Source organism: Aquarana catesbeiana, linkage group LG12 (assembly GCF_042186555.1).
Source record: "Aquarana catesbeiana isolate 2022-GZ linkage group LG12, ASM4218655v1, whole genome shotgun sequence".
In the NCBI taxonomy this organism is placed as follows: domain Eukaryota; kingdom Metazoa; phylum Chordata; class Amphibia; order Anura; family Ranidae; genus Aquarana; species Aquarana catesbeiana.
In genome coordinates this window covers 194,905,678-194,932,156 of record NC_133335.1, presented here as the reverse complement: position 1 = coordinate 194,932,156, position 26,479 = coordinate 194,905,678, and the positions used below count along the sequence as shown (strand labels likewise).

The 26,479-nt window shown below is 45.6% G+C and overlaps 1 protein-coding gene and 1 pseudogene across 1 annotated transcript; both read right to left on the bottom strand.

Annotated features, from left to right (window-relative positions):
• Positions 1–1,177: 1,177 nt before the first annotated feature.
• On the bottom strand, positions 1,178–20,629 carry DYNLRB1 (dynein light chain roadblock-type 1). The gene is made up of 4 exons (XM_073606369.1): positions 20,471–20,629; positions 16,818–16,893; positions 9,663–9,830; positions 1,178–3,100 (listed from the first exon to the last, which is right to left on the bottom strand). The coding sequence occupies exons 1-4, from the start codon at positions 20,612–20,614 to the stop codon at positions 3,057–3,059; spliced, it is 432 nt and encodes a 143-aa protein (XP_073462470.1). The 5' UTR covers positions 20,615–20,629; the 3' UTR covers positions 1,178–3,056.
• A 5,052-nt stretch (positions 20,630–25,681) lies between these two features.
• Positions 25,682–25,884, bottom strand: LOC141114643 (U2 spliceosomal RNA; annotated as a pseudogene).
• Positions 25,885–26,479: the final 595 nt, after the last annotated feature.

The following is a 26,479-nucleotide window of genomic DNA, read 5'->3' as shown; positions in this document are numbered from 1 at the left end:
TCAAGACAGCATGGTTCTAAGCGGAGATGGTGTGTCATAGAACAATAGCACAGAGAGACACCGGCGGCATTAATGTTCTATTTGTCAGTCCTCTCTGGCACAGATGAGAGAGGACACACAGCTGATCTCACGGCTCCCCCTTCTCCCCCCTCCTGTGTGCTCCGCGGGCAGCCAAGTGTGAAGCTAAAGAGCTCACATTTCCCGCGGAGCACAGAGGAGAGGAGAGGGGAGGGGGGAGAAGGGGGTGCCGTGAGATCAGCTGTGTGTCCTCTCTCATCTGTGCCAGAGAGGACTGACAAATAGAACATTAATGCCACCGGTGTCTCTCTGTGCTATTGTTCTATGACACACCATCTCCGCTCAGAGCGTGTGTGAAGATCAACCCCGCTGGGCCCCCCCACAGTGGCGGAATGCCGGGCCCAGTCGCAACTGCGACTGTTGCGACTCTGGTAATTCCGCCACTGGGCGGAAGTGAAGTTTTGACGTCGCTTCCGCCCTGCAATGTCATGGAGACGGTGGGGGCCATCTTCCCCTCACTCGTCTCCATGCACAGCCACAGAGATGACTGGATCGCGCTCCGGTAAGCGGCGGAGGGCACCGGAGCATGGCGGGAGGGCCCTCTCCCTCCGCTGATAAAAGTGATCTCGTGGCGAAACCAATGCAGAGACCACTTTTATCTTGTAGTGGACCGCTGGCTGAACACGAGGACAGCTAGCTGCTGCCATAACTACGATATCTGTCCTCAAAGTGAGGTTGTATATCAGCGTTGGGCGGTCCGGAAGTGGTTAAGCAGCTGCAGGGGGGAACTACAGGGGATATGTTTTAGTAAAAGCCCCCTACCACATCGATCCTGCAAACAATATTCTTCCCCCTGTTGCTGGGCCCCCATGTGTGCTCCTCCGGCAACGCTGACAGTTTCTCCTCCTCTCCCTCTTACTGGATGCTGAGGGTACAGGGGATCACTGCAGGATGGGGAGTAGGTCAGGCAGGTTGTACGGGGCCCTGGGATTTCTAACAGCAGCCCTGATTACAACGAAAACATTTTAAGAGAATGTTGATGAGGGAAATGGGGAACAAGGGCAACTCATAAACAGACTTTAGCTTTACGTCCCCGTATCCTGTAGGACCTTTACCAGCTCTGGAAGTGATCATACACACAAAAAAAAAAAATCTGAGATATAATGGAACAGGTTTTTAATGTAGAGCTAAGGAACTCCATGCACCAGTTCATCATGGACAGCGGTTTATATAAAGACTTTCCCACGCACTTAAGCCTGCTACAAAAATGTCAGAAGCTCTTTATTATATTAATACATTAATAAGGTTACAGTCTATATAAAGCACAATACATCCCCAGTACACCTATTTATTATGGGACTTGTTGGGTTCCATCCTACAGAACACTGGTACCCAGTTTGGACCTCGGTGTCCTCTAACAGTGCATGTCTCTCATTATACTGGGGCACAGGTACCCGGCTTATCTGTATAACCATTGGCATCTGGAGTAAGGCTCCAGGCTCAATTCTCAAATATTTAACACAAGGATACAGATCTTTATTATTCACATGCATTTGTAATTTTCAATTATCACTGGGCTGAGCTGAAAATAGCTAGATATATTCTGGTATGTAAAGTATATGTAAAAGGGAATTTTTGGATAGAGTTGGGGAAGGGTTTGGTTGAGTTTTTATTGTTGTCTGTGTCCCCGCTATAAAGATTTGACCCTATTTGCCCTGAAGACGGTTGTCATTGAGACAGAAAGCAAGGGGAATTCCAAAGAAAAAAAAAAAACTGCAGTTGACATCAGAGCAAGAGGAGAGGGGAAATGTTCCAACGGGGACAACTTGCCGATGACAACTTCCTGTTGCTTCTCCAGAACAGAAAAGTGCAAATCTCCATATTTTTCCATATCAAAGTATAAACAAACCTGTGCCGAGAGCGCGCACCCTGCGTGCTCCCAGCGCCTAACGGAAAGCTCCTGATTGTTACTTGCGATGGGGAGCTTTCTGATCATGTAACCGATGTGACAGCAAATCACTGCGATCACATGATCATAAACCCCACCCCACCTCCCAGCATCACAAAGCCCTTAAAGGAGTTGTAAAGGCAGAACGTTTTTTATCTTAATGCATTCTATGCATTAAGATAAAAATCTTTCTGTGTGCAGCAGCCTCCCCAGCCCCCCTAATACTTACCTGAGCCCCATCTCTGTCCAGCGATGTCCACGGCTGTCTGGGACTCTCCCTCCTCATTGGCTGAGACACAACAGCGGCAGCATTGGCTCCCGCAGCTGTCAATCAAAGTCAGTTAGCCAATCAGGGGGGAGAGGGGGTTGGACCAAACATTAGCTCTGTGTCTGAATGGACACACAGAGCAGCAGCTAGGCTCAGGTGCCCCCGTAGCAAGCTGCTTGCTGTGGGGGCACTCGACAGGAAGGAGGGGCCAGGAGCACCGAAGAGGGACCCGGGAAGAGGGGGATCTGGACTGCCCTGTGCAAAACCAACTGCACAGAGCAGGTAAGTATAACATTTTTTTTTTTTTATTATTTATAAATAACAAACAAAAAAAAAAAAAACACAAGTTTTTACCATCACTTTAAAGGGCCGGGAGGCACCGGCGTTAAAAATTAGAAACAAGTAGTGAAAAGGCCCAAATCCATTTTGGTTATACACAGTCAGTAAACCCCACACATTATACAACTGTTGGTCATTTGAACAAATCAAATATTAAAAACTGACTGCATGGCCAGCATAACAGAGCAACACATTCTCATTAGTAATGGGGAGAGAAAAGCATGCACAGTGTTAGGGGTCCCGAGAACCGGAGCTGAGCAACAGTGCTATAGAACAGCAGGGCAAGGTACTGTATTCCTCTCTGCAATGAGTATCCAGGACAGCAGGTGTGAGAAGTAAGCATACAAGGCTTTCATGTAGTCTTGATCTGTGGGGGGTCCTTGGTGTTCATCATTCAGATTCTGCTTTAGGCAGGTCCACAAACCAAAACACGGAGGCATACTCAATAACAAAAAAGGAGGATTGCTGCGATCAATGGAGTGATCACTCCGATGGCTGCTGGATGACCACCAACATGTAGTCTTTATCTGAAAATAAAGAGAACAATTATTGTTAAAGGGAAATTCGAGGCCTTGCTAAACATTCCATGAGCGGGGGGGGGGGGGACCTTTGAACAGCAGAATTATCAGGCTGGGGGTGGAGGGGAGGGTTAAATGTAAAAGCAGATTTAGATACACTATACGAATTGAAGCCAAATTCCAGCTAACACATTATAAGCAGTTACAACAATTTTTCTCCTTTTGGGATAAAGGTTTTACATAATAAAACAAAAGCTGATAATTGTAAGCACCTGTCAGTGTTAAATGGTTTGTCTCATCCCTGTAACTGATACATCTGTGGGAGAGCATGTTCTTTTGAAAAATAACAGACTTACTGGCTAGATCACCAGGTAAAAATATAAGAAAGAATGCCTTAAAAAAAACAAACAAAAAAACACACAACACAAATGCAGCCATCACGTGTAAGAATTGGTAAGCTGCAATATAATAAATGTTTTTCTTTTGGGTTTAATACTGCTTTAATTATTATGCAATCCAAAAGACAAAAACAATACAAAATTTAAATAAAATTCACTGTTTCTCCTTTGGTCAAAAAAAGCTGAGTTAGAATTACTGGTAACTCCTTTTCTGAGAGTCTTGCAGGACAGCCCATGAGACCTTGGGCTCCTCCTACCAGGACAGAAAACACGTTACCCCCACCAGATAAAAGGGCGGTCCTCCAGGCCCATGTCAGTCTTCTCAAGAACCGTAGGACCCTGCAAAACATATGCATAATACACATAACTTCAGACAAAACCGGGTGGGAATCCGGCTGTCCTGGAAGACTCTCAGAAAAGGAGTTACCAGTAAGTCTAACTGGGCGTTTCTCCAAGCGTCTTCCAGGACAGCCCATGAGACAATGAGCCAGAACTTACCAGTCTAGGGAGGGACAACTGCCTGAAGGACCTTACGACCAAACGCCTGCTCCTGAGCTGATAGGAGATCCAGGCGATAAGGTTAATGAAGGTCGAGTAACTGGACCATGTGGCAGCCCTGCAAATTTGTTCCGGTGAGGCACCAGCCCTCTCAGCCCAAGACGTAGACAAGGCTCTAGTTGAGTGCGTGGTAACAAAAGGTGTAGGAACCTCCCTAATTTTGTAAGCTTCAGAGATGGCTTGCTTTATCCATCTAGCCAATGTGGCTTTAGATGCACTATTCCCCTTGTGAACTCCAGAAAAGAGGACAAATAAGGCATCAGTTTTGGTGACCTTAAGATAGACTAAGAGAATCCTTCTTACGTCCAAAAAACGAAATTTTCTTTCTAGGTCGCCCTGTGGCGAACTACAAAAGGTTGGTAGTACAATGTCCTGAGATCGGTGGAATGTACTGGCCACCTTGGGCAAAAAACCTGGATCGGTTCGTAAAACAACTCGATCCTCAAAATCGTGAGGAAGGGCTCCCTTACTGATTGGGCCTGCAACTCACTTACCCTACGAGCTGAGGTAACAGCTATAAGAAACAGTCTTTAATGTAAGTAACTTAACTGAAATACTTCCCAGAGGCTCAAACGTAAATTCTACCAGAGTTTGAAGTACTAGGGACGGATCCCAAGTTGGACAACTTCTCACCACTACTGGTCTGGTCCTAGAGATAGATTTGAAAAATCTGGCCATAGTGGGATTTTCCAGGAGAGAAAACTGGAGGAACACACTAATAGCTGCCCCCTGTACCTTTAAGGTACTAACTGAAAGACCTTTGTCAACACCCTCTTGGAAAAATTCCAAAATAGACGGAATATCATGGGTTAATCTTTGATTTTCAGATAACCATGAGTTAAACCTTTTCCAAACTTTGGAATATATGGCTCTAGTGACTGGCTTCCTACAATTTACAAGAGTCTTGACTACCTTGTCAGAGAACCCCTGGGCGCTCAGTATCTTTTCTTCAGATACCAGGCCGTCAAGTTTAAGGAAACCACCTGAGGGTGTGATACTGGACCCTGCAATAATAAGTCTTCTCTTTTCGGAAGACTCCGCGGAGGCTCTGAAACCAGAGACTGTAGCAGGGAAAACCATGGCCTCTTGGGCCAAAATGGGGCAATTAGAATGAGATCCGTCTCCTCTAGCAGAAGCTTACGGAGGACTTCTGGAATCAGTCTGATTGGCGGGAAGGCATAACATAGTCCTGGAGGCCAGGGTTTGCCAGAGCATCGATCCCCAAGGCTTGGTCTGCCGGGTTCATGGAAAAGAATATCTCCGTCTTGCTGTTGTTTCGGTTTGCGAACAAATCCGCTACGGGATAACCCCATCTCCTGGAGAGGTCTGCAAAGACTTCGGGATGAAGGGACCAGTTGTCTTGGTATATCCTGTGACGGCTGAGATAATCTGCCAGGCAATTGTTTGTCCCCTTCAGGTGTACAGCCGAAATTGAAGCTAGATTCCCCTCTGCCCATGAAAGGATCTCCTGGGCAATGGACTAAAGCATCCGGCTTCTCGTGCCTCCCTGCTTGTTGATGTACGCGACTGTCGCGATATTGTCTGACAGAATTTGGAGGTTGTGACCCCTGATCTCCATCTGAAAAGACCGCAGGGCTCTCTGAACTGCTAGCAGCTCTCTTTGATTGGATGAGGCCCTTGCCTCTTTTGAGGACCACTCTCCCTGTGCTACTGCATTGCTGAGGTGGGCCCCCCCATCCCCAGGAACTCGCATCCGTGGTAATTCTTCGAGATATGGGAAAGGACCATGGGAGACCTCCTGTTAGGTGCTGGCCAGTTCTCCACCACCCCAGGCTTCTTTTTATCCTGGCGGGAAGCTGGATCCTTGACTCCAGGGACCCTACGTCCCCGTCCCAGTTTCTTAATAGAAACATTCGTATCGGACGCTGACGGAGTCTCGCCCATGGTACTGCGGGAAAACATGAGGTCATAAGACCCACTGCCCAAGACACCTGTCTCAGAGAGACCATGCTGACATAGTCTGGAACACTTTGGTAATCTTCTCCTTGAGGAAGAAAAACTCTTTGGTTCACTGAGCAAAAATCGTAACCCAGATAAGTTACTTTCTGGGCTGGGATTAAGGACGATTTTTCTTTGTTTATCAACCAGCCTAGGGACTGTAAGAAGTCCTGTACAGCCTGGAGATCCTCCAACAGCCTCTGGTATGATTTTGCCACTATCAGGAGGTCGTCCAAGTAAGGGATAACCGTTATCGCCTTTAACCTCAGTGGAACCAGCGGTTCACCCAACACTTTCGTAAAGATGCGTGGGGCTGAGGAAAGACCGAAAGGGAGGGCTTGAAAATGTCGGGACCCCATACTTGTCTTCACTGCCAATCTCAAAAACTTTTGGAAGGCTGGATGGATAGGGATGTGAAGATAGGCATCCCTTAAGTCCAACATGGCCATAAAGCAGTCTGGGTATAGTAGGTTTTTGATACTAAAAACCGTCTCCATCCGGAAATGTTTGTATCTGATGAACTTGTTTAAAATCCGGAGATTCAGGCTAAGTCGAAACTTTCCCGACGGCTTTTTGACCACAAATACATGGGTATAGAATCCCTTGCCCTGCTCTGACTGTGGAACAGGAATCAGGACTTTTTGATCCAATAAGTCTCCGATCTGGAGACCCAGAGCCCTAGCTTTCTCTCGATCTTGTGGAGGAAAGGTGACCAACTATCGTTCTGATGGTTGGTGAACAAACTCCAGCCTGTACCCATTGGTCACTTGGTCCAGGATGAAGGGGATCGAAGTGACTGCTGCCCACTGTGGGATGAAGGCCCTCAATCTTCCTCCCACCGGGGAACACAAGTCACTGTGGCTTGGCGGGTTGTTGAGGAGGGTTAACACTCCCCCCTTGCCTCTGCCTTTGTGCCCAGTCCAGTGTTTTTTCGGCCTGCTGTCATTTTCTCTAGGACTCTGTTGCCTGCCTTGGCCACGAAAAAATTTTCTAGCTGTTGGGATTCTCTTTTTCTCTGGAAACGCCTTTTTCTTATCAGCCGTGCGTTCCAGTGCCTCCTGCAGTCCTGGGCCAAATAAATGATCGCCTGTTAAGGGAAGCCCACAAAGGCGTAATTTGGAGGCTGGGTCCCCTGACCAGGTTTTAAGCCAGAGGCTTCTCCTGGCCGAGTTCACTAAAGCCGAAGTCCTGGCCGACATTCTTACCGACTCTGCGGAAGAATCCGCCAAAAAACCTACAGCCTGAAAGAGGAGAGGAAAAGACTTCAAAATCTGCTCTCTCCAGGTACCCGCTGACAGGTGTGACTGAATCTGAGTTAACCAAACCTCCAGATTTCTGGCCACACAAGTGGAGGCTAGAGCTGGTTTGAGGTTCCCAACCGCTGAGTCCCAGGCTCTGTGGAGAAGGATATCCCCCCTCTTGTCCATCGGATCCTTAAAGCGGAAGTAAACCCATCCACATAACAGTTTAATTTCTGGCACGTGCCAGAAATGTAACATTCCCATTGGTTGTGCTCTCAACCAAACTGTCAAACCTTCCAATGGCTGGTGTCATAACTGATCACATGTGCAACACCATGGCAGTTGTAGAATAAACAGAGGCAAAGATGGCAGCTTCCTTGGCTGAAAACGATACGCTGGTTTACTTACACTTTAAGTGTGCCCATATCATCAAACGCTAGGTCCGAATTTTTTTTTTTTAAACCTTTGAAAGAGGTGCGTCCAGCTTCGGTTTTTTATTCCACGGCTGCGCAGTGTCCTCATCAAAAGGTAACCTTCTTTTTAGGTTACTAGAGAAGAATGGTTTTCTCTCCAGGTTATCCCTTTCCAGTTTAATAGTATCAACCAATGAACTATGGACTGGAAAAACTCCAGGTTTTTTCTTATGCAATCCTTTATACATAAGATCGTGTTTGGATAACTGAACCTCTTCCTTTTTCAATTCAAGGGTGGTATAGATAGCCTTTAACAAGTCATCCACATCCTCTACTGAGAGCTTAAATCTCGAGCTTCGAGCGAATTCTCTATCCCTGGGCTCTATATCTGACCCTGATTCTTCAGGGGAAGAACGGGTAGATCGCACCTCAGCCTCAGTCTTTACTCTCTGCCTGCTGCGGAGTGCTGACTGAAGCTCTCTGTGTGGACGGACCCTCTGCTGGGGTCTGGAGCTTGTCAATAAGCGTTCTAAAGGAACTAAAGGTGGACGCAAGCTCATCCCCAACAGAGGTTAGCATTTTCTGACAAGAGGCAACCAGGTCATCATTTACAAGGCCATCTATACAGCTGCCACAAACGGCTTTGCTCCACGAGGAGCTCAATTTGTTTGCGCACACCGTACATTTCTTTTAAGTGGCTGCACTTGAATCTTGTCTTGGGTCTTGGTCTGTAAGACAAAAAGATAAGTGACCCATAATGAGACTCACAGCCACCACGCCACTCCAAACCACCATGTGCAGGAGGGAGGAAATGTGTCCCCTTAACCCACTACTACAGAGAGGGGAGGGGGAGGGAACACTCACAGGGAAAGCAAGAGAGTGACACAACACTTCAGGCTTACCTGTGAGGTGCTGGTGTTGGGCGCATCAACTGCCTGTGTAGGAACTGCAGATTGATCCATCTTGCCCCTTTCTGGCTTTCCACAGCCTGGCTACTTTTACTGTTCGCGCCGTTTAAGGAGACTGGAACTGGCGTCTCCGGCGCCTGGCGATGACGTCATATGCCCCGGAAGTGACCTGCTCTCAGCACTTCCTGTGGGCCAGCTTGGAGCGCAGAAGCTCTGCCCCCTACTCGAGCACCACAGCTTCCTGCTTCTCCTCACACAATTAGCCATGCTGCCTGTGAGGGGAGGATACCGCTGCTTTCATAAGAAAAGCGCTATGGGAGCTGACACCATGCCGGTCCTGGCCCTCTCCAGGCACTGAGACACAGGAGACCGCAGCACAGCCAACCTCTCCAGCGGAGTGCTGCTTCTGGCAGAGGAGAGGTTAGTGAATTGCCCCAAATAGCCCTACAGAGCCCCTGCTCATGAGACCTAGGGACCAGGTTCCAGGAACATGTTACCCCCCCGTCCGGAGGTAACACAAATAACTGACATGGGCCCGAAGGACCGCCCTTTTATCTGGTGGGGGTAACGTGTTTCCTGTCCTAGTAGGAGGAGACCAAGGTCTCATGGGCTGTCCTGGAAGACACTTGGAGAAAATAGCGTTACCGTAGATCAAAAATAAAAAGCACAATCTCTGACAAGATGAATACTAGCCATACCTGGTCGAATTCCAAATGAATTTACTTTTGAAAATCAGAAATTTTGCGTGTTTTGTGATCCGATGATACCACAATTGAAATTCCGCCAACCAAGCCTTCAATTTCACTTCATGTTGCTACAGAAAATAATTTTCGTGGCCAGGAACTTTTTCTTTCTGTGAATTTTCCTTTTCTTTCCCGGAAATATTTTTTTCTTGCGCTCATGCGCATTTCTTTTTTCGATTATATTTCTCACACGATTCTCCCATCATTGATTAGAAAATCGTTCGTCTTTCAAAAAATTTCCAACATGCCTGGACACACAAAAATCGGCTGTTGCTGTGGCCCACTAATGGTGTGAAATTCGAACCCAAGTATGACCGGCCTTAGGAGATGTAAGTTGTGTAGAGATCTTACCTGGAGCAATCATGATCTCATTTTTCTTTGATCGCACCCGGAGGAATGTCAGATCATTCTGGGGGTCAATATCCCGCAATGAGCATCTGGCTTTCGTCACTAGATGATGCATTAGACCTGCATACTGTGCGGTAGTTGCATTATCCATAGTACTCTTAATGGGAATTCCTACAAAAGAAATAACATGCATTATTAGGAAGCATGTGAAGCAGATAAAAAAAAAAAAAATATGAAAAGTTGTTTCTAATCAAAGGTGGAGCGCTGTGAACAAACATGGTCTAGTCATGTTGTAAAGCGCTGCGCAAACTGTTGGCGCTATATAAAACCTGTATAATAATAATAATAGTCTATCTCTCCAGCATCCTCTTTTCTGTGAGACCAGCAGCTACAGACTCAGATTGTAAGGCCCCGTTCTCACCATGGTAACAGGGTGCCTTGACGAGGCCTTGCAGCTTTCACATGCGTTTGCAAATGTGTGCTAACTAAACCCCTGCCTTTAACATACGGTTAGACAGGTAAATTTGGTTGGTCAGCAGACTGGTTGGTGAGTTGAGCTATGGAATTGTCTTTTTCTTGTATGTATATGCCCTCCATGTGCTCCTTACTGTGAAGGCCAGTTATGGGTGTGGGCGGAGACCAGTGTCTTGTTACCGTTTGTATATTTGGGTCGGGGACACACTGGACGCCTCTGCTGCTATTGCTGGGTGTCCAGTGTGTGTCCTGTCCCTTTAAGGGGGCTAGGGCGGCCTCCTGGCTCACCTGTCTCACACCTATCCATTCAATGCATGTGCTTCCACTGTGGAGACACTTATAAATTTAGTGTTAGGACTGCAAGTAATACAGGGTGCCTTGACGAGGCCTTGCAGCTTTCACATGCGTTTGCAAATGTGTGCTAACTAAACCCCTGCCTTTAACATACGGTTAGACAGGTAAATTTGGTTGGTCAGCAGACTGGTTGGTGAGTTGAGCTATGGAATTGTCTTTTTCTTGCCCGTTCTCACCATGGTGCAGAGCATGGCTTTTTTTGAGCGGGAACGTGGAGGAACGCAGTTCCGCCACCTCCAGCACTGACTGTATGTAACGGCAAGGGGTGCTGGAAAGTCTATTGATGCTGGGGGATATATTTTTACATGGTGGAGGTCCATTATTGTTGCTGTATATTGATTGGTTTGCGTAAAAGTTATAGCGTCTACAAACTGAGAGATATACTGGAAATTATTTTTTTTTTTATATACTACTTATGGTGGTGATCAGCGACTTAATACTGCAGCGGGCAATCTGACACTAACTGACTGCCACTGACATCACCAGTAACACTAATACAGCGATTAGTGCTAATGCTATTCACTGTGCTAATGTGACACTGGCTGGGAAAGGGTTCATTTCTAGGGCGAAAAGGGGTTAAATGTGTGCCTTTGCAGGTATGAAAAACTGACAGATTGCTCCCTCTGTACAGAACTGTGTTGTTTAGCAGGAAGCAGATGTATAATAGCACTACAACACTACAAAATGATCTGGGAAGGCTGGATTTGAGCTTTAAAGTAGAACTTCAGTCCTTTTTTTTTATCTTTCCATCTATTAAAATCTTCTGCCCTTGTTGTTTTAACTTTGGATAGTAAAACATTTTGCCAGTAAATACCTTATACAGCCCACTTCCTGTTTCTTGTCTGGTCATTAGCCTAGGCTTATGACATCATGCACAGCGCTCTCACTCTCATGAGAGTTTGCCAGGAAGGGAGGGGGGATGAGTCATAAGAGGGCCAATGAGAGCTGCAGGGCTGCAGAGCTGGAGGTTTGCCTCTGTGTGTCTGTGTAAATCCAGGAAGTGAACAGGCAGCAGCTTCAGCTGCCTACAGTTAAAATGGCTGCAGCCAGACACAGTGGAGGGAGATTTCTGCAGCATATTTGGCAAGTACAGAATCACAGTATATATAAAAAACGCAAAGTGGTTGGAGGGAAGCTTCAGAATGGCAAAGATGTTTTTATTACAAATTATGTGAGCAGACAGCAGTTCCTCTTTAAGTGCCATAATAGCGGAAAGGATAGGCATATCACCAAGCATATGTAATAACTAGGATGTCCTTGTGGTGTAAGGGTACCTGAAGTACTGAAAACAAAGAAAAAAAACCTCCTGTTTATACTATAGGGATCTTTAAAGCGGTTGTAAACCACTGGAAGTTTTCTTTTTCCTTACCTGCAAGGTAAAGCCATAATGTGCTAGTATGCATCGCATACTAGCACATTATGTGAAACTTAACTGAAAACGAAGCATTCCAACGATGCGATGTCAGGCAGCTTCCATCTTCACCCGTCTTGGTTCCGAGTTCACGGACTCTGTGACTGGCTGGAGCCAGGATGAGGCCACTCCAGTGCATGCGCGCAGGAGCCTCCGTTCACGGCACAGGGCTCTGAAGAAATGGCATGGGTGGGCGTTCCTTCAGAGCACATGCGTCTGTGATGTCACTGGCTTCATGTACAGTAAATATCTCCTAAACGGTGCACGTTAAGGAGATATTTACACTACCTATAGGTAAAATGTAAATGTTGGAAGTTAAAGTAAACTGCAAGTGCTGGGGTATGAATTTTAACAAATAGTTTACTGGAGAATGTTTATTTTATTGTGCACAATGTGTCAAGTTAAAAACTGCTGAGGGTTTTACTGGGGCAGGATCAAATATAATATATATATATATATATATATATATATATATATATATATATATATATATATATATATATATATATATATATATATATATCCTGCACCTCCGGGCAGCGGGCGTGAATGCATGCCGCTGGCAGCTCGCTCCCACTGTGATCACATACAGCGGGAGCCCATCGGCAGGTACCACAGACTTGATGTCCGCCGATCTTCAGCCAGAGAGACAGAACTGCAATCTGCCTATGTAAACAAGGCAGATTGTCGTTCTGTAAGGAGGGAAGACATTGATGCTGTGTTTCTGCAAAGCAGGGACTAGGATCCTTGCCTTCCCCTAGTAAAAGCACCTCCCACAGTTTAATAAAAACACAGGCTAGGCACACATTTAACCCTTTGATCACCCCTGCTGTTAACCCCTTGCCAGCCAGTGTCATTAGTACAGCATATTTTTTAGCACTGATCACTGTATTAGTGTCACTGGTTCCAAAAATTGTCAGTGTCAGAATGTCGCAGTCCCGCTATAAGTCGCTGATTGCCGCCTTTACTAGTAAAAAAAAATTTAATAAATAAAAATTTCCCATAGTTTGTAGATGCTATAACATTTGCGCAAACCAATCAATATACATTTTTTTTTTTTTTTTTACCAAAAATATGTAGCGAATACATATTTGCCTAAATTGATGAAGAAACGTGACATTTTACATTTTTTTATTTATTAGATATGTTTTATAGCAGAAAGTAAAAAACAATGTTTTTTTTCAAAATATCGGTTTTTTTTGTTTATAGCGCATAAAAAAAAAAACAGAGGTCAAGTGGTAAAACAGGACACTATTTAAATATTTTTCATAGCTTCATAGGGTGGCACAGTGGTGTAGTGGTTGGCACTTTCGCCTAGCAGCAAAAAAAAAGGTTGCTGGTTCAAATCCCAACCACGACACTACCTGCCTGGAGTTTGCATGTTCTCCCTGTTCCTGCGAGAGTTTTATCCGGGTACTCCGGTTTCCTCCCGCACTCCGAAGACATGCTGGTAGGTTAATGGGTTCCTGTCTAAATTTGCCCTGGTATGTGTATGTATGCATGAATGTGAGCTAGGGACCTTAGATTGTATACTCCTTGAGGGTAGGGACTGACGTGAATGTACAATGTACTGGGTGGATTTGATTTAAATCACTAGTAAAATCATTTAAATCATAATTTTTAAAGAGCAACGGTCATCTCTGTCCCGCAGCGGCTTCTCCTCTGACCCGCTGTTGACTCACTAACAGTTTATTTTAATTTGGGGATACTTATAGCAAAAACAAAAAAAATATTGTTTTTTTGTTTGTTTTTTTTCAAACTTGTCGCTCTTTTTTTGTTTATAAAAACCGCAGAGGTGATTAAATACCACCAAAAGAAAGCTCTATTTGTGGGGAAAAAAGGACATGAATCATTGATTTTTATTCACCCTGACAATGTATATGTAAAGTGCTGTGCAAACAGATGGCGCTATATAAGTACCTGAGATAAATAGAAATAAATAAATAGTTTTAGATTAGAGTGGGGGAAGGGTAGCAGTTCTGCCCAGATTTTATTGCACTCCGTGTCCCCAATGGGTGCATGATCCTTTGCTTTCTGGCCATGTAACATCTCACATCACACCGCATCGCAACTTGCGGTTAATAAAGTGCAGACCAGGGATATGCAATTAGCGGACCTCCAGCTGTTGCAGAACTACAAGTCCCATAAGGCATAGCAAGATTCTGACAGCCACATACATGACACCCGGAGGCATGATGGGACTTGTAGTTTTGCAACAGCTGGAGGTCCGCTAATTGCATATCCCTGGTGTAGACTATGCAACGTGTCATTGTCACCAATCAGGTGGGCGGCGCGGCGGAAGTGAATAGGTACATTTATACCCCGGCTCTGCTTCAGTGGCAATAGGGCCATTGAGAAGACGATCTGGACATCTTCATTCAGAGTTTAAGTCCAAAACTAAGCGAAAGTACTTTCTTTTAACAGCCCATACCTTTATGCGGATAGTTTTTGGAGGTGCTAGACTTGGGGTAGGGTACTATCCCTAACACACAGTATGCCAGCCTCTTATTTCTCTGACACCCATTCTATTTTTAGCAATGGTTTTGTTCCCTTTCTTTGCCCTTTTTGTATTAGGCAACATATAGTTATACTTTACCTTTCCATTCCATAGAGGGAACGCGTACATCTTTTCCCCAACTGCACCCAGCAATTTGGTCTTTTTTGCATGGGGACTAATTTTTAAGCATCATTTCCACACAACACTTGGTGCTTGTAACAGGATGTATAATTGGCCACATATTCATTAACCACTTCAGCCCCGGAAGATTTGGCTGCTCAATGACCAGAGCACTTTTTGCGATTTGGCACTGCGTCGCTTTAACTGACAATTGCACAGCCGTGCGATGTTGCACCCAAACAAAATTGATGTCCTTTTTTTCCCCACAAATAGAGCCTACTTTTGGTGGTATTTGATAAACTCTGCGGTTTTTATTTTTTGTGCTATAAACAAAAAAAGAGCGACAATTTTGAAAAAAACAAAAACAAAAAAACAAAACACAGTATTTTGTACTTTTTGCTATAATAAATGTCCCAAATTTTGTAAAAAAAAAAAAAAAAAAAAAAAAAGCTAAATTTTTTTTCTCAGTTTAGGCTGATATGTATTCTTCTACATATTTTTGGTAATAAAAAAAAAAAAAAAAAAATCGCAATAAGCGTATATTGATTGATTTGCGCAAAAGTTATAGCGTCTACTATGGGATAGATTTATGGCATTTTTATTATTATTATTTTTTTTACTAGTAATGGCGGCGATCTGCGATTTTTATCATGGCTGCGACATTATGGCGGGCACAACGAACAATTTTGACACATTTTTGGGATGATGCTATCAGTGCTATAAAAATGCATTGATTACTGTATAAATGTCACTGGCAGGGAAGGAGTTAACACTAGGGGGTGATCAAGGGGTTAACTGTGTTCCCTGACTGTGTGTTCTAACTGTAGTGGGTAGGGGACTGATTATAGGAGATGACAGATCGTGGTTCCTAGCTATTAGGAACTCACAATCTGCATCTCCTCTCAGAACAGAACAGGGATTTGTGTGTTTACACACACACGTCCCTGTTCTGCCCCTCATGCCCGCGACCGCAGGTCACGAGCATCGGCACCCCCGCAGTACAGCGGGTGCGTGTGCGCACCTGCTATCCCGCTTAAAGGAGCCGACGTACAGCTACGACGGCTCACAGGATCGTGCCGACCTGCCGCAGTATAATGACGGCAGCTGGTCGGCAAGTGGTTAAACTTTTTTGGCTTTTTTACAGCACACCCTGAATCCTGGCCACCCAAGGCACGGATCTCATGGTCTGGTTGTGACTTCATATGTAGGTATGTTTCTACTAGTGTACAGCCAGACGTCTAGATGGCTGTTTATGTATTCTTAGTAAAAAAAATGTACACTTGTATGTTTATCTGCTCTTACCCTAGGACTCCCTTCTCAGGCCTCAGTGTCCGTGGTCTTTTCCTCTAGGGACTCCCCCCCCCACACCTCCCTTGGGGTGGGGTTCTGTCCCTCTATATTTTTTGTTTTTTTCCCCATATATTGCGGTACTTTTTCTACAAACATCTATCTGTAAGCAGCTACAATGCGGGCAGAGTGGCCGGAGACCTCATGTAAAAAAGTGTTTTTAATGTGAACATGGAATTTTCATGCATATACAAAAGAAATAGGTGCGAGTTGCAAAATGTATATATTCTTCTTATAATCAGTACATTACCAGGTAGATGTATTGATTCATTGTTTGAGTACCTGGATTTGAATTTTATAGACTACATACATCCGGTTACCCCTGATGAAAGACGACAATCAGCTCTGAAACGCATCAGGTATAGGATAGTGTATCTACACACGTTGTATACCCCGATTTTCCAGTATTCATGACCATGTTCAGTATCTATGTCTGAATTTATCTTCCAATAAATGATATATTTTTTATTACATTTTGCTTTTTCTGTAGTGCCTTTAAAGTCCCACCCCTAGGGGCTTTTCCTTTTTCTATTCTACATTGGATGTGGCACACTGGGGATTTTGTATCATCAGAACTCTTCTCATTCTCGTGCAACATGTCATTAAAAAGCATTTTACTGCCTCCTTCGCTGCGCACACCAGCAACCGCGGGATAACACACGCTGCTGGCATCAATGGGCCCTAAGTAAATGAATTAGTAAGGGGGTACAAGATGAAATTCACGTCAGTGATTAACTTGGTTTTGCTTTCTGCACCCTGTGACCCCCCCCCCCCCCCCCCCCACTCTCTCTTTCACCTGATGACCTCACTCACAGCAAAAGCCCCAAGGCCATAAGCCTCTCTCCCCGGCGATGCAGAAATAGTCTGTGAGAGATCACAGACCTGAAGCTAGCAAACACATTCATTAACGAAACACTGACACTTTTCTTGTTTCTTTCACTGGTTGTCCGCTCACCTTCTGCGTTAACAATAATAATTCCTTGGACACCTTTCTGGCCTTGGATCCTCTTTAATGTTTCCTCAACGTCCGCCTGCAAAACAAAAAAACAATGTTAAATATGGTCCCCAAATCGAGGCATGCGACTTCTTCCCATGATGCAGTGCTCAGATCTAAATGATCATACACGATGGAGGAGTTACCGCTCTCTGCACTCTGACTGTTTTACCTGCCAAAAAAATATGTATTTCTGTCCATCCATTTCTGAGATTTACACAGTTCTGCCACACAGCTAGGAATATGGCACTGTCCCCTTTTAAACACCAGACTTCTGGCTGGACAGTGAAAGGGCAGCAGCTAACTGGTGAGGTGGTCCCTCTGCTCATTCTGCTCTCATTCTGCCCTTTCCTTCATAGATGAAGCCTGTCAACTGTGCGACCGATTCCAGAAAGTCTCTTTCCCTTGGAGCTCTGAATGGTACTTCCATCATGTACAATGCAGGACCAAAAGTTCTGGAATGTACATGAGGACAAGCAGCACAACCTGGAGTGTCGCAGAGAAAAGGGGAGCACCAGAGTGAGGAAGAAGGTATGTATTACAGTGTATTCCTAATGAGCAGTGTGGAGGGCCCCCTTTTGCTTCAAGTGGTTGTGCCCCAGTACCGTCTTTTATAGCCGGCGGTTGGTTAATCAGCCGCTCAGCTGTTATTACAAGCAGCGGGAGGGGATGTCCCCCCTCCCACTGCCTTCCACGGCTCACTCGTCCCACCGGGAGGCCCAAGCGACCTCCCGGCACAACCATTGGCTGGCCGGAGACCCGAACAAAGACAGAATAGACTTTTATCGGGTTTTGGATCTAGTAACTCAGATGTCATGACATCACTTTCGGTTTACTGAAGCCTTAAAAGCGCCAGATTCCAAAAAAATTCAGTATTCAAAACAACCAAACTTGGCGTTTTTAATGCTTTTTAAGTGCTAAGGAGGGATTTGGGGACTTACACATCCCTCCAAAAAATACCTGACATGTGACGATAGCCGTCTCAAGGGATGTTTACATTTCTTGTGACAGCAATAAAAAAAAAAAAAAAAAATTAAAAATTAAAGGAACAGTAAAAAAAAATAAATAAAATGAAAGCGCCCCATCCCTCCATGCTTGCGCGCAGAAGCAAACACATATGTTAGCCACGCCCGCAAATGTAAACAGTGTTTAAACCACACGTTGTTTGAACTCGCCGCAATAGTTAGCACAATAATTCTAGCACTAGACCTCCTCTGTAACTCGTAACCCTTACATTTTTTTTATAGCGTAGCCCGTGGAGATTTTTAAGTACCGTAGTTTGTCACCATTCAATGAGTGTGCGCAAAGCGTGACATGTTAGGCATTTACTCGGCCTAACATCTTTCACATTATACAAAAAAATTGGGATAACTTTACCATGTTGTTTTTTTTTTTAAAGTTATGAAAGTGTATCGTAATAGCCTCCATTTTATTCTGCAGGGTCTCTTCTATATATATATATATATATATATATATATATATATATATATATATATATATATATATATATATATATATATATATATACACACACACACACACACACACAAGTGTCAGAAAAAGGCTTAGTCTTCAAGGGGTTAATTATTACAAATTCTGGGGCTCTGCTTTAGCCCAGGATCACATTGCTGCAGGCAATGCAGTCCGTCTTCGGGAAGCGATTTGACAGACATCTATGCAGGTTCCTCCACAGATGTCTATTGAAATCACACCTGAAGTCGCCGAAAGTAGTGCAGGAACTACTTTTGGGAATCGGTGCAGCGTCGCACAGATTCGGACGGTGCTATTGCCGGCAATATCTGCCGATCTGGCATGCGAACTAACATGTCAAATCAGACCAATGTGAACCTAGGCTTAGGCTGCATTTACACTAGCAATGTTGTATGTGCAGGCCAATGCAGCACCAGCTCCTGCAGGGAGTTGCCAGGTGGACCTCACATGAAGATGACATGCAGCTGTCACAATGGACCACACCCTTTCATTTTTTTTTTTTTTTTTTTTTTTAGCAGAGGCCCTAGGGAATAAAATGTTGAGTTTCGCAATTTTTTTTAAGTTGCATGGTATTTGTGCAGCGATTTTTTGAATGCAAATTTTTAGGAAAAAAAATACACTTTATTGAATTAAATAAAAAACAAAACAGTAAAGTTAGCCCAATTTTTTGTATAATGTGAAAGATGATGTTACGCCGAGTAAATAGATACCGAACATGTCACGCTTTTAAAAAATTACGGCTGCCCATGGAATGGCAGCAAACTACGGTGTTTAAAATTCTTCATTAGGTGAGGTTTTAAAATGTCTTTACAGCAGGGACCTCCAGCTGTTGCAAAACTACAAGTCCCATCATGCCTCTGCCTCTGGGTGTCATGCTTGCGGCTGTCAGGGTCTTGCTATGCCTCATGGGACTTGTAGTTCTGCAACAGCTGGAGGTCCGCTAATTGCATATCCCTGCTTTACAGGTTACCAGTTTAGAGATACACAGGAGGCCTGGCGCTAGAATTATTGCTCTCACTCTGACGTTTGTGACAATTCCTCACATGTATGGTGCGATCACCGTTTACATATGCGTGCGGGACTTATGTATGCGTTTGCATTTGCGCGTAAGCACGGTGGGGCTTTTTTTTTTTTTTAACACTTTTTTAACACTTTTAACACAGCATGGGCCATGACAGGTCCTCTTTATGGAGAGATCTGGGGTCTATAAGACCCCAAATCTCTCCTCTGGCCTCCCATGCAGCTGATTGGTCTGATCGGCTACTTTCCTGGCCGCTAACGTCCAGGTATACAAAGAGGCGGAGTCGGAAGTGTCAAAATACTAATCGCTCCCAGTTGAGAGAGAAATGTCAGTTCCTCTCTCTCTGTAAAGGGCAGCCATCACCATCGGTTCCCGAGCTCCGCGATGGGACTGGAGAGGGGGGGTGGGACCTCCTTCCGCCACCCGCAGAGGTGATCCAAGACTAACAATTAATGGCACCGCCGTACGTCTGCTAAAGGGCAACGTGTTTCTATGAATATCGGGAAAACGCACAATTTTGCGTATGCTTGCAAAACGTAGAAGGGGTGGGCCTAGCGCCTTTAATAAAGAGGGGTCAGACAAAAACAAATATGGCTGCCCCCAATGTACAGATATATATATATATATATATATATATATACACACAGGAAGTTGTAACATGGCAACCAAGTGTTGTCCCCCATATTGTTCCCCTTTAAATGAGAGGAGGTTCAAAGGTTTCCTATAGTGTGTGTATGTATGTGTGTGTGTATATGTATATATATATATATATATATATATATTTAAATAGATAGATATCGGTATATATCTAGGAAGGGAGATTTATATATATATATATATATATATATATATACACACACACACAGGCCCAGCTCTGTATATGATAACAATGCACACAGGACATAAAGCAGCAGCTTCATATAGCTGGGAACCAATCACAGATGAGGCCAGCTGACGTCACCGCCCCTAGTAACTCTCCCCTCCAGTCTGATTCGTCATGTAACACCAGATCAGGATCTCCCCAGCGGAGGAAAGTATGGTTGAAACGCTTCCCGGTAATGTTTTTATCGAATCAAGCATCCCATCCCATCCCATCACTTACCATGTCCGCCACCTTGTCTCCCGGTGTCACCGGATCACACCGAGCATGCGCGCAAAGTAGCGTCACCAAGCGGCCAAACCCTTGCTTGCCCCGCCCCTTACAGCTGGGCAGCAAACAGCCAATAGCAGCCCGCTGGAAGAGCATGTGTCTTCGGTGCCGGAGCCATTTTGTCGAAGCCACCGCGCACGCCCTAAAGCTGTTCTGACACAGGCACTGGCAAAATGGGTGACGGAACACCGGCAGACACTTAGAAGGAGGCTGTTTTAGGTGCCAAAGAGCTGTATTCCTGTCCTGAGATTTAAGAAAGAAAATCCCAAATTTTGGTTTGACAGCAGAACAGAGATAGAGGGGAAATCTTCCAATGGGGACACTAGTTCTGCTGACAACCAGGAATTCCCTCACTTCATGTTGTGGCTATGGGACTGGAAGTGAGGGGGAATCTCCACAATGGGACACAGATGGCAAAAAAAAAAGAAAAAAACACATTATAACACCCCCATACTCGATCCAAAAAGAAAAAAAAAGTTTGCCTTTAGGTACACTTTCAATAATACAGGTCTTTTTCCCTCAGCTGTCTATGATTGGACAGTGATAAGAGAAACAGGTGAATAATGAGCACATCTCTGTGTCATTTTGCATTCTCCTGTCAGCATGCTCCTTGCACTGCAGCACATCAGATTGCCTGATTGTGATGCTTTTCCCTCTCCCGTTCTGAGCTCTGCTGTACATAGACTGAAGAAGAGAGCTGATATCAACTCAGATTCACCTGCTTGTATCTATAAGAAAATAAAAATGTAAGTATTAAAGCAGTCGCCAGAAATCAGGTACTGCATACTAAGACATTATTACAGATTTACCTGCAAGCGGAACCCTCCAGCGCAGAGCTGTCAGGGCTCTCCCTGGTCCCTGGAGCTTCTATCTTCTCCTGGTCTTCCTTCTGGGTTCCATATCTCTGTCTGCAGTGACATCACTCCCACGCATGCACACATGAGCACATTGTCACGGCACACAGAGCAGGCTGTAAATGTGGTCTGAGCTGTGCATGCTCAGATCCCATTGCCACTGAAAGGCAGGGGAACATTAATGACAAAAGAGACCTCTTGTGCTATAGAAACCCTGCCTGTCAGCAGTAATGTTATCTGAGCATGCGCATGCGCAGCAATATTCAGCCACTAACATAGCAAGAACAGCAGTGGGTTTTTATTCCACACACTTCTGGCAAGGCGTGAAAATCTAAAACTTCATTGATGGCTGTCAGAGGGAAGTGATGCATCTCCGGTCCTTCCTTGAATGTGGCATGGTTGTTGGTGCCAGACGGGCTGGTCTGAGTATTTCAAAAACTGTTGATCTACTGGGATAATCACACAAAACCATCCCTAGGGTTTACAGAGAATGGTTTGAAAAAGAGAAAATATCCAGTGAGAGGCAGTTGTGTGGACGAAAATGCCTTGTTGAGGTCAGAGGAGAATGGGCAGACTGGTTTCAAATGATAGAAAGGCAACAGTAACTCAAATAAACCACTTGTTACAATCAAGGTATGCAGAATACCATCTCTGAACGCATAGCACATTGAACCTTGAAGCAGATGGGCTACAGCAGTAGAAAACCACATCGGGTGCTACTCCTGTCAGATAAGAACAGGAAACTGAGGCTACAATTCACACAGGGTCACCAAAATTGGACAATAGAAGATTGGAAAAAACGTTGCCTGGTCTGATGAGTCTCAATTTCAGCTGCGACATTCAGATGGTAGGGTCAGAATTTAGTGTAAACAACATAAAAGCATGGATCCATCCTGCCTTGTGTAGAACCCCAAGGGTTAGTCAGGGAGCTCCTCACAAATTTACTTGCCAAGAGTCGTTATCTTGGTCAATTGATAGAGATCTATTGTTTTTCCCTAAGTTTGGCCTTGTTGCACTTTTCTCTTCTACCACTAGGTGGCCGGGTACTTGGTGGTACTAGATACGAGAAGGGCAACCCAAGATCAGGTTATGGGTATATGGGGAATCTCAGACAAAGGGCAGGGGTTTTCTTAGATCCCTTTGCCTGCTGGGAGAACCATTTTACCTTCAAGAAGTGCCTGACGCCCAATTACTTTCACCATCTTTGCACCCACTATGCATCACAACCCACTACATATTGAAGGATGTCAGTTATTTTTGGCCTTGGAGGTCCTCATTAGACTGGACAAGGCCGAAGACCTTGCTACATTTGGCGCCCAACGTGGGGCTAAGGCGTTGTCCTTGCAGCAGTCGTCCATAGCAACCAACTTCAGCTCCATTGGAAGAGCTATCCAGAACCACCAAGTCTCATTGCTCGGGGGAGAGGATCAGCCTGGTCTTTTGACACTTCCCACCAGCACTGTGAGGGTTAATCCAGATTCTAAAATGTACTCCATTATGGTTTTGGCGCGCCACAGCAAGGAGGCAGGCACCACAGTTCCTAAAGAACTCTTGCACCAATCCGTTGGCAGGGGGAGGAGCCCCCGCTCTGCAGAGGAGGATAAGGAAGTGCTGTCATGTGTTTCTGATTGTGGGTTAGTGAAGGAGATGGTGCAGTTCATGAGCGAGATGGTGGATTTGGAAAAGTACACTCCGGGCGTCTGCTTCGGCCCAAGTGGAGGAAAATCTGTCCTGACTGATACCGGAGTACGGTACACACCGAATGGCCAGCTTGCCTTGTATACAGCTGGGGGATATGAGTCCCTAGGATTGATTTGTGGAAAGTGCTCTGGCCTGACTACGCAGTTGAGGCCTTGGATCGTTTGTGGACGATGTTGGGAGCATCTGATCGAGGTTGCTGTCCCTGCGGAGAATGATGCCCCAAACTCACTGGTCGTCATCCGAGTCATGCAGGAAGCTGTTACCCCTGTCTCAGCGACTACCCCAAGACCCAGCGCACTGATCGTTACTAAAGGCCGAGGTCAAGCCCAACTACTCGCACTGATGTCTGAGCCACCCGAGAGGAAAATACCGGGGCCGGGTAAGCCAGTGAGAGGTGTGAGTGATGTGCCTGTGGGGGAAGTGATACCGGTGGCTGTAAAAGGGGATGTCGTGAGGGCGCCAATCAGGGCAAAGGCCAAGTGTAATTACCTGCCTGACGAAGAGTGCTCGACCATCTCGGATTCGGACATTCCGTCCGATGGTCTGTCAGAACTCTTCTCGAACACCCTGTCCTACTCAGGAAAATGGGGAGAAAGTGATGACGAGTTAACTAGTAATGTGCAGGAGGATGAAGCACCAGCTACCACTACTGAAAACATACAGATTATGCTGTCAGCCAGTGCAGCACCGCTGATTAGCATTGCCAGGTCCTGTGAGAAGGATCAAGGGAATCAATGGATTCCCACAGCCCAGCCTATTATGCCCATGCCAAGTTCCAAAGTGGATCGTAACCAGAGATGTTGCTGGGTGTTCAGTCCTGCGTGCCCCAGACGCACGTGTTCTACCTGGGTACCGAGACCCTAAGACCCTGCCTCGGCTGTCCAAAATACAGCACATTATAATAAAGAAGGTAACGTCTGAATACGGGTATTTGTATCCATACATACCAGCTCATCTGGAAGATGAGATCTTCGACAAAGAGGCTCAGTGGCTGGATGAGGTTGTGAGCAGTTTTCTACAAATTCCTCTCCACTTGGACTTTCCTAAGTTGTCACCTAAGATGGCTGCAAAATACCATTCTGTAGCAAATACCTGGGGCTACGGCTGGAAGATCAATTTGGATAGTGTGGTTATTCGCAGACCGGATAAAAGAGACAGTAAACCTTTTGCCACAACGGTGAACGCCAAGGGAGAAACCTTGATCCTACCCGATCCCGGGTATTACTGGTAACCGTTGCAGGAAAATACCAATATCATCTCTGTGGAATTACAAATGTGCAGTTGTGGAGTCAAAGGACGCTTTGCTGAAGCTACTTTATTCTTTGCACAAAGTTCTTTGTTAATGGGGAACACTTCAGAAAGTTGTATCACCAGGACTGTGCGGGACTGAATGTTGCCGGCAGATACAGTGAGTGATACCTTAAGCCACATTGCCTAGAACTAAAGTTGTTGGGGTGTTCCACCCTGAAGATTGATCTGCGACTTCCAGACTGCGTTTGCAAATGATGAAGAGAATGTCTTTGTCTTCGGCTGTCATGTGGACAGACTGGGGATGTCTTTGCAAGGGACCTGTGTTCCGAAGTATGGTCCCTTGCATCATATTTTGGCTGCTTGTTTTTTTTTTTTTTTTTTTGAAAGCCTATGGCGTGCATAACACACCCAAAAAACTTCACCTGGTGCCAAAAAAATTTGCACACACATAAAGAGTGAACACAAAAAAGTGCAACTGGTACACAGATGTGCCAATTCCCTAATCCCCCGGGGCATTAGGCTCCAGACAGGGACAAAAGTACTTTACAATGGTCTATCTGGCCGAAAACAGACAGACCCCATTCTCTGGAGGGCCTGCCGAAACAGAACCCACCCAAATACTAGAAGAAGCTCCCCCGAAGGGAGACCCCATGAGAGAGGGCGAACTAAGCCAAAAGGCCATGTCCACCCCTTCCCAAGACTTTCAGGGCTGGCCAGAGGACCTGCATCCTTACTCATCACACAGTGAGAAAACCGTGTACAAACATAAAAAGACAAAACGTGACAAACATAGGCATTGATTTAAATAAAATAAATAAAAAGAAAGTGGGGAAGGGATAGTGAAGAGGAGAGTGAAAAAGGTGGCCATTGTGTAAAACAATGACCAGGCCCTCCGGCCAGGAAATAAAAATTTCTCTGGTCCCAGCCAAAAGGCCCGGCCCAAGAGGCAGGCGCTAAAAAAGCGTGTTCTATGGTGCAGTGACCGTGGTGCCTCAAATCAAAGTGACTGCCACTCACAGTGATTATTCGGCACCCCTGGACTGCCACTCCAGGGGCACATACTCCATAGGCTTTCAAGACCAACCCTGGACCACGGCAGCCCCCACCACAGGCAGATAGGTATGAAGATCAGGGAGTTTGGTGAGAGCCCTACCCACCATCGCTCCCATCACTCCTTCCGATTTTACATTCGGGTAGATACTAACCACTCCCCCCCACCAGCAAAAGGGGAGTAAGCGTTCTCTACCGAATAACTGTCCGTAGCTAGAGCTACCACAATCCAGGCCAGAAGGCCAAGGACCCGACCCTCCGGCCAGACCAAGATGCAGCACCCATTCTCACCAGGAGCACCCTTCCTGGCAGCTCAGACTAAACCATTGGCTGGTCCCCAGTCTATCTGTCGGGCAACTCAGCATAGTCACTGCTGATTACCGCCCTTCCAGGCACTATAACACCATTGGATTTGCTGGCCCTCCCCAACGAGAGTGACACAGCGCCTCCTCTGGAAACTGATAAGAACAGATACTACACTTGATCTTAGCCAAAAGGCAGAGAAGCTGCTTGGCTGCTTGTTGCCTGAGATGCAGTCATGCCCTTTGCCCAGAGTTGCCTTTGGAAAAAGAAAAGGAACTGCTGGGAAATGTAGTCCATTTGAAGTAGAGTTAATGGACGGTAACCTGTCATGGACACTGAGCATGTAGCTAGTTAGAATAGGCTGGATATGATATGGATATGATTGCCTATTTCTTCAAATAATGCACTCATATATCTACATCAGGACTGTTACTGATTAACCACTTGACGACCGCCGCATGACGGTGTACGTCGGCAGAGCGGCACGGGCAGGCAAAAGGACTTACAGGTACGTCCTTGCCTGCCCGCGGGTGGGGGGTTCGATCGGACCCCCCCTGGTGCCTGCGGCGGTCGGCAAATCCTCCCTGGCGATCGGTGGTGAGGGGGAGGCCATCCATTCGTGGCCCCCCTCGCGATCGCTCCCAGCCAATGGGATCATTTCCCTGCCTCTGTATTGTACACAGAGGCAGAGGAAATGATATCATCTCTCCTCAGCTCGGCATTTTCCGTTCCGGCGCCGAGGAGAGAAGACTGGAATGTGAGTGCACAACACACACACATACAGTAGAACACACCAGGTATG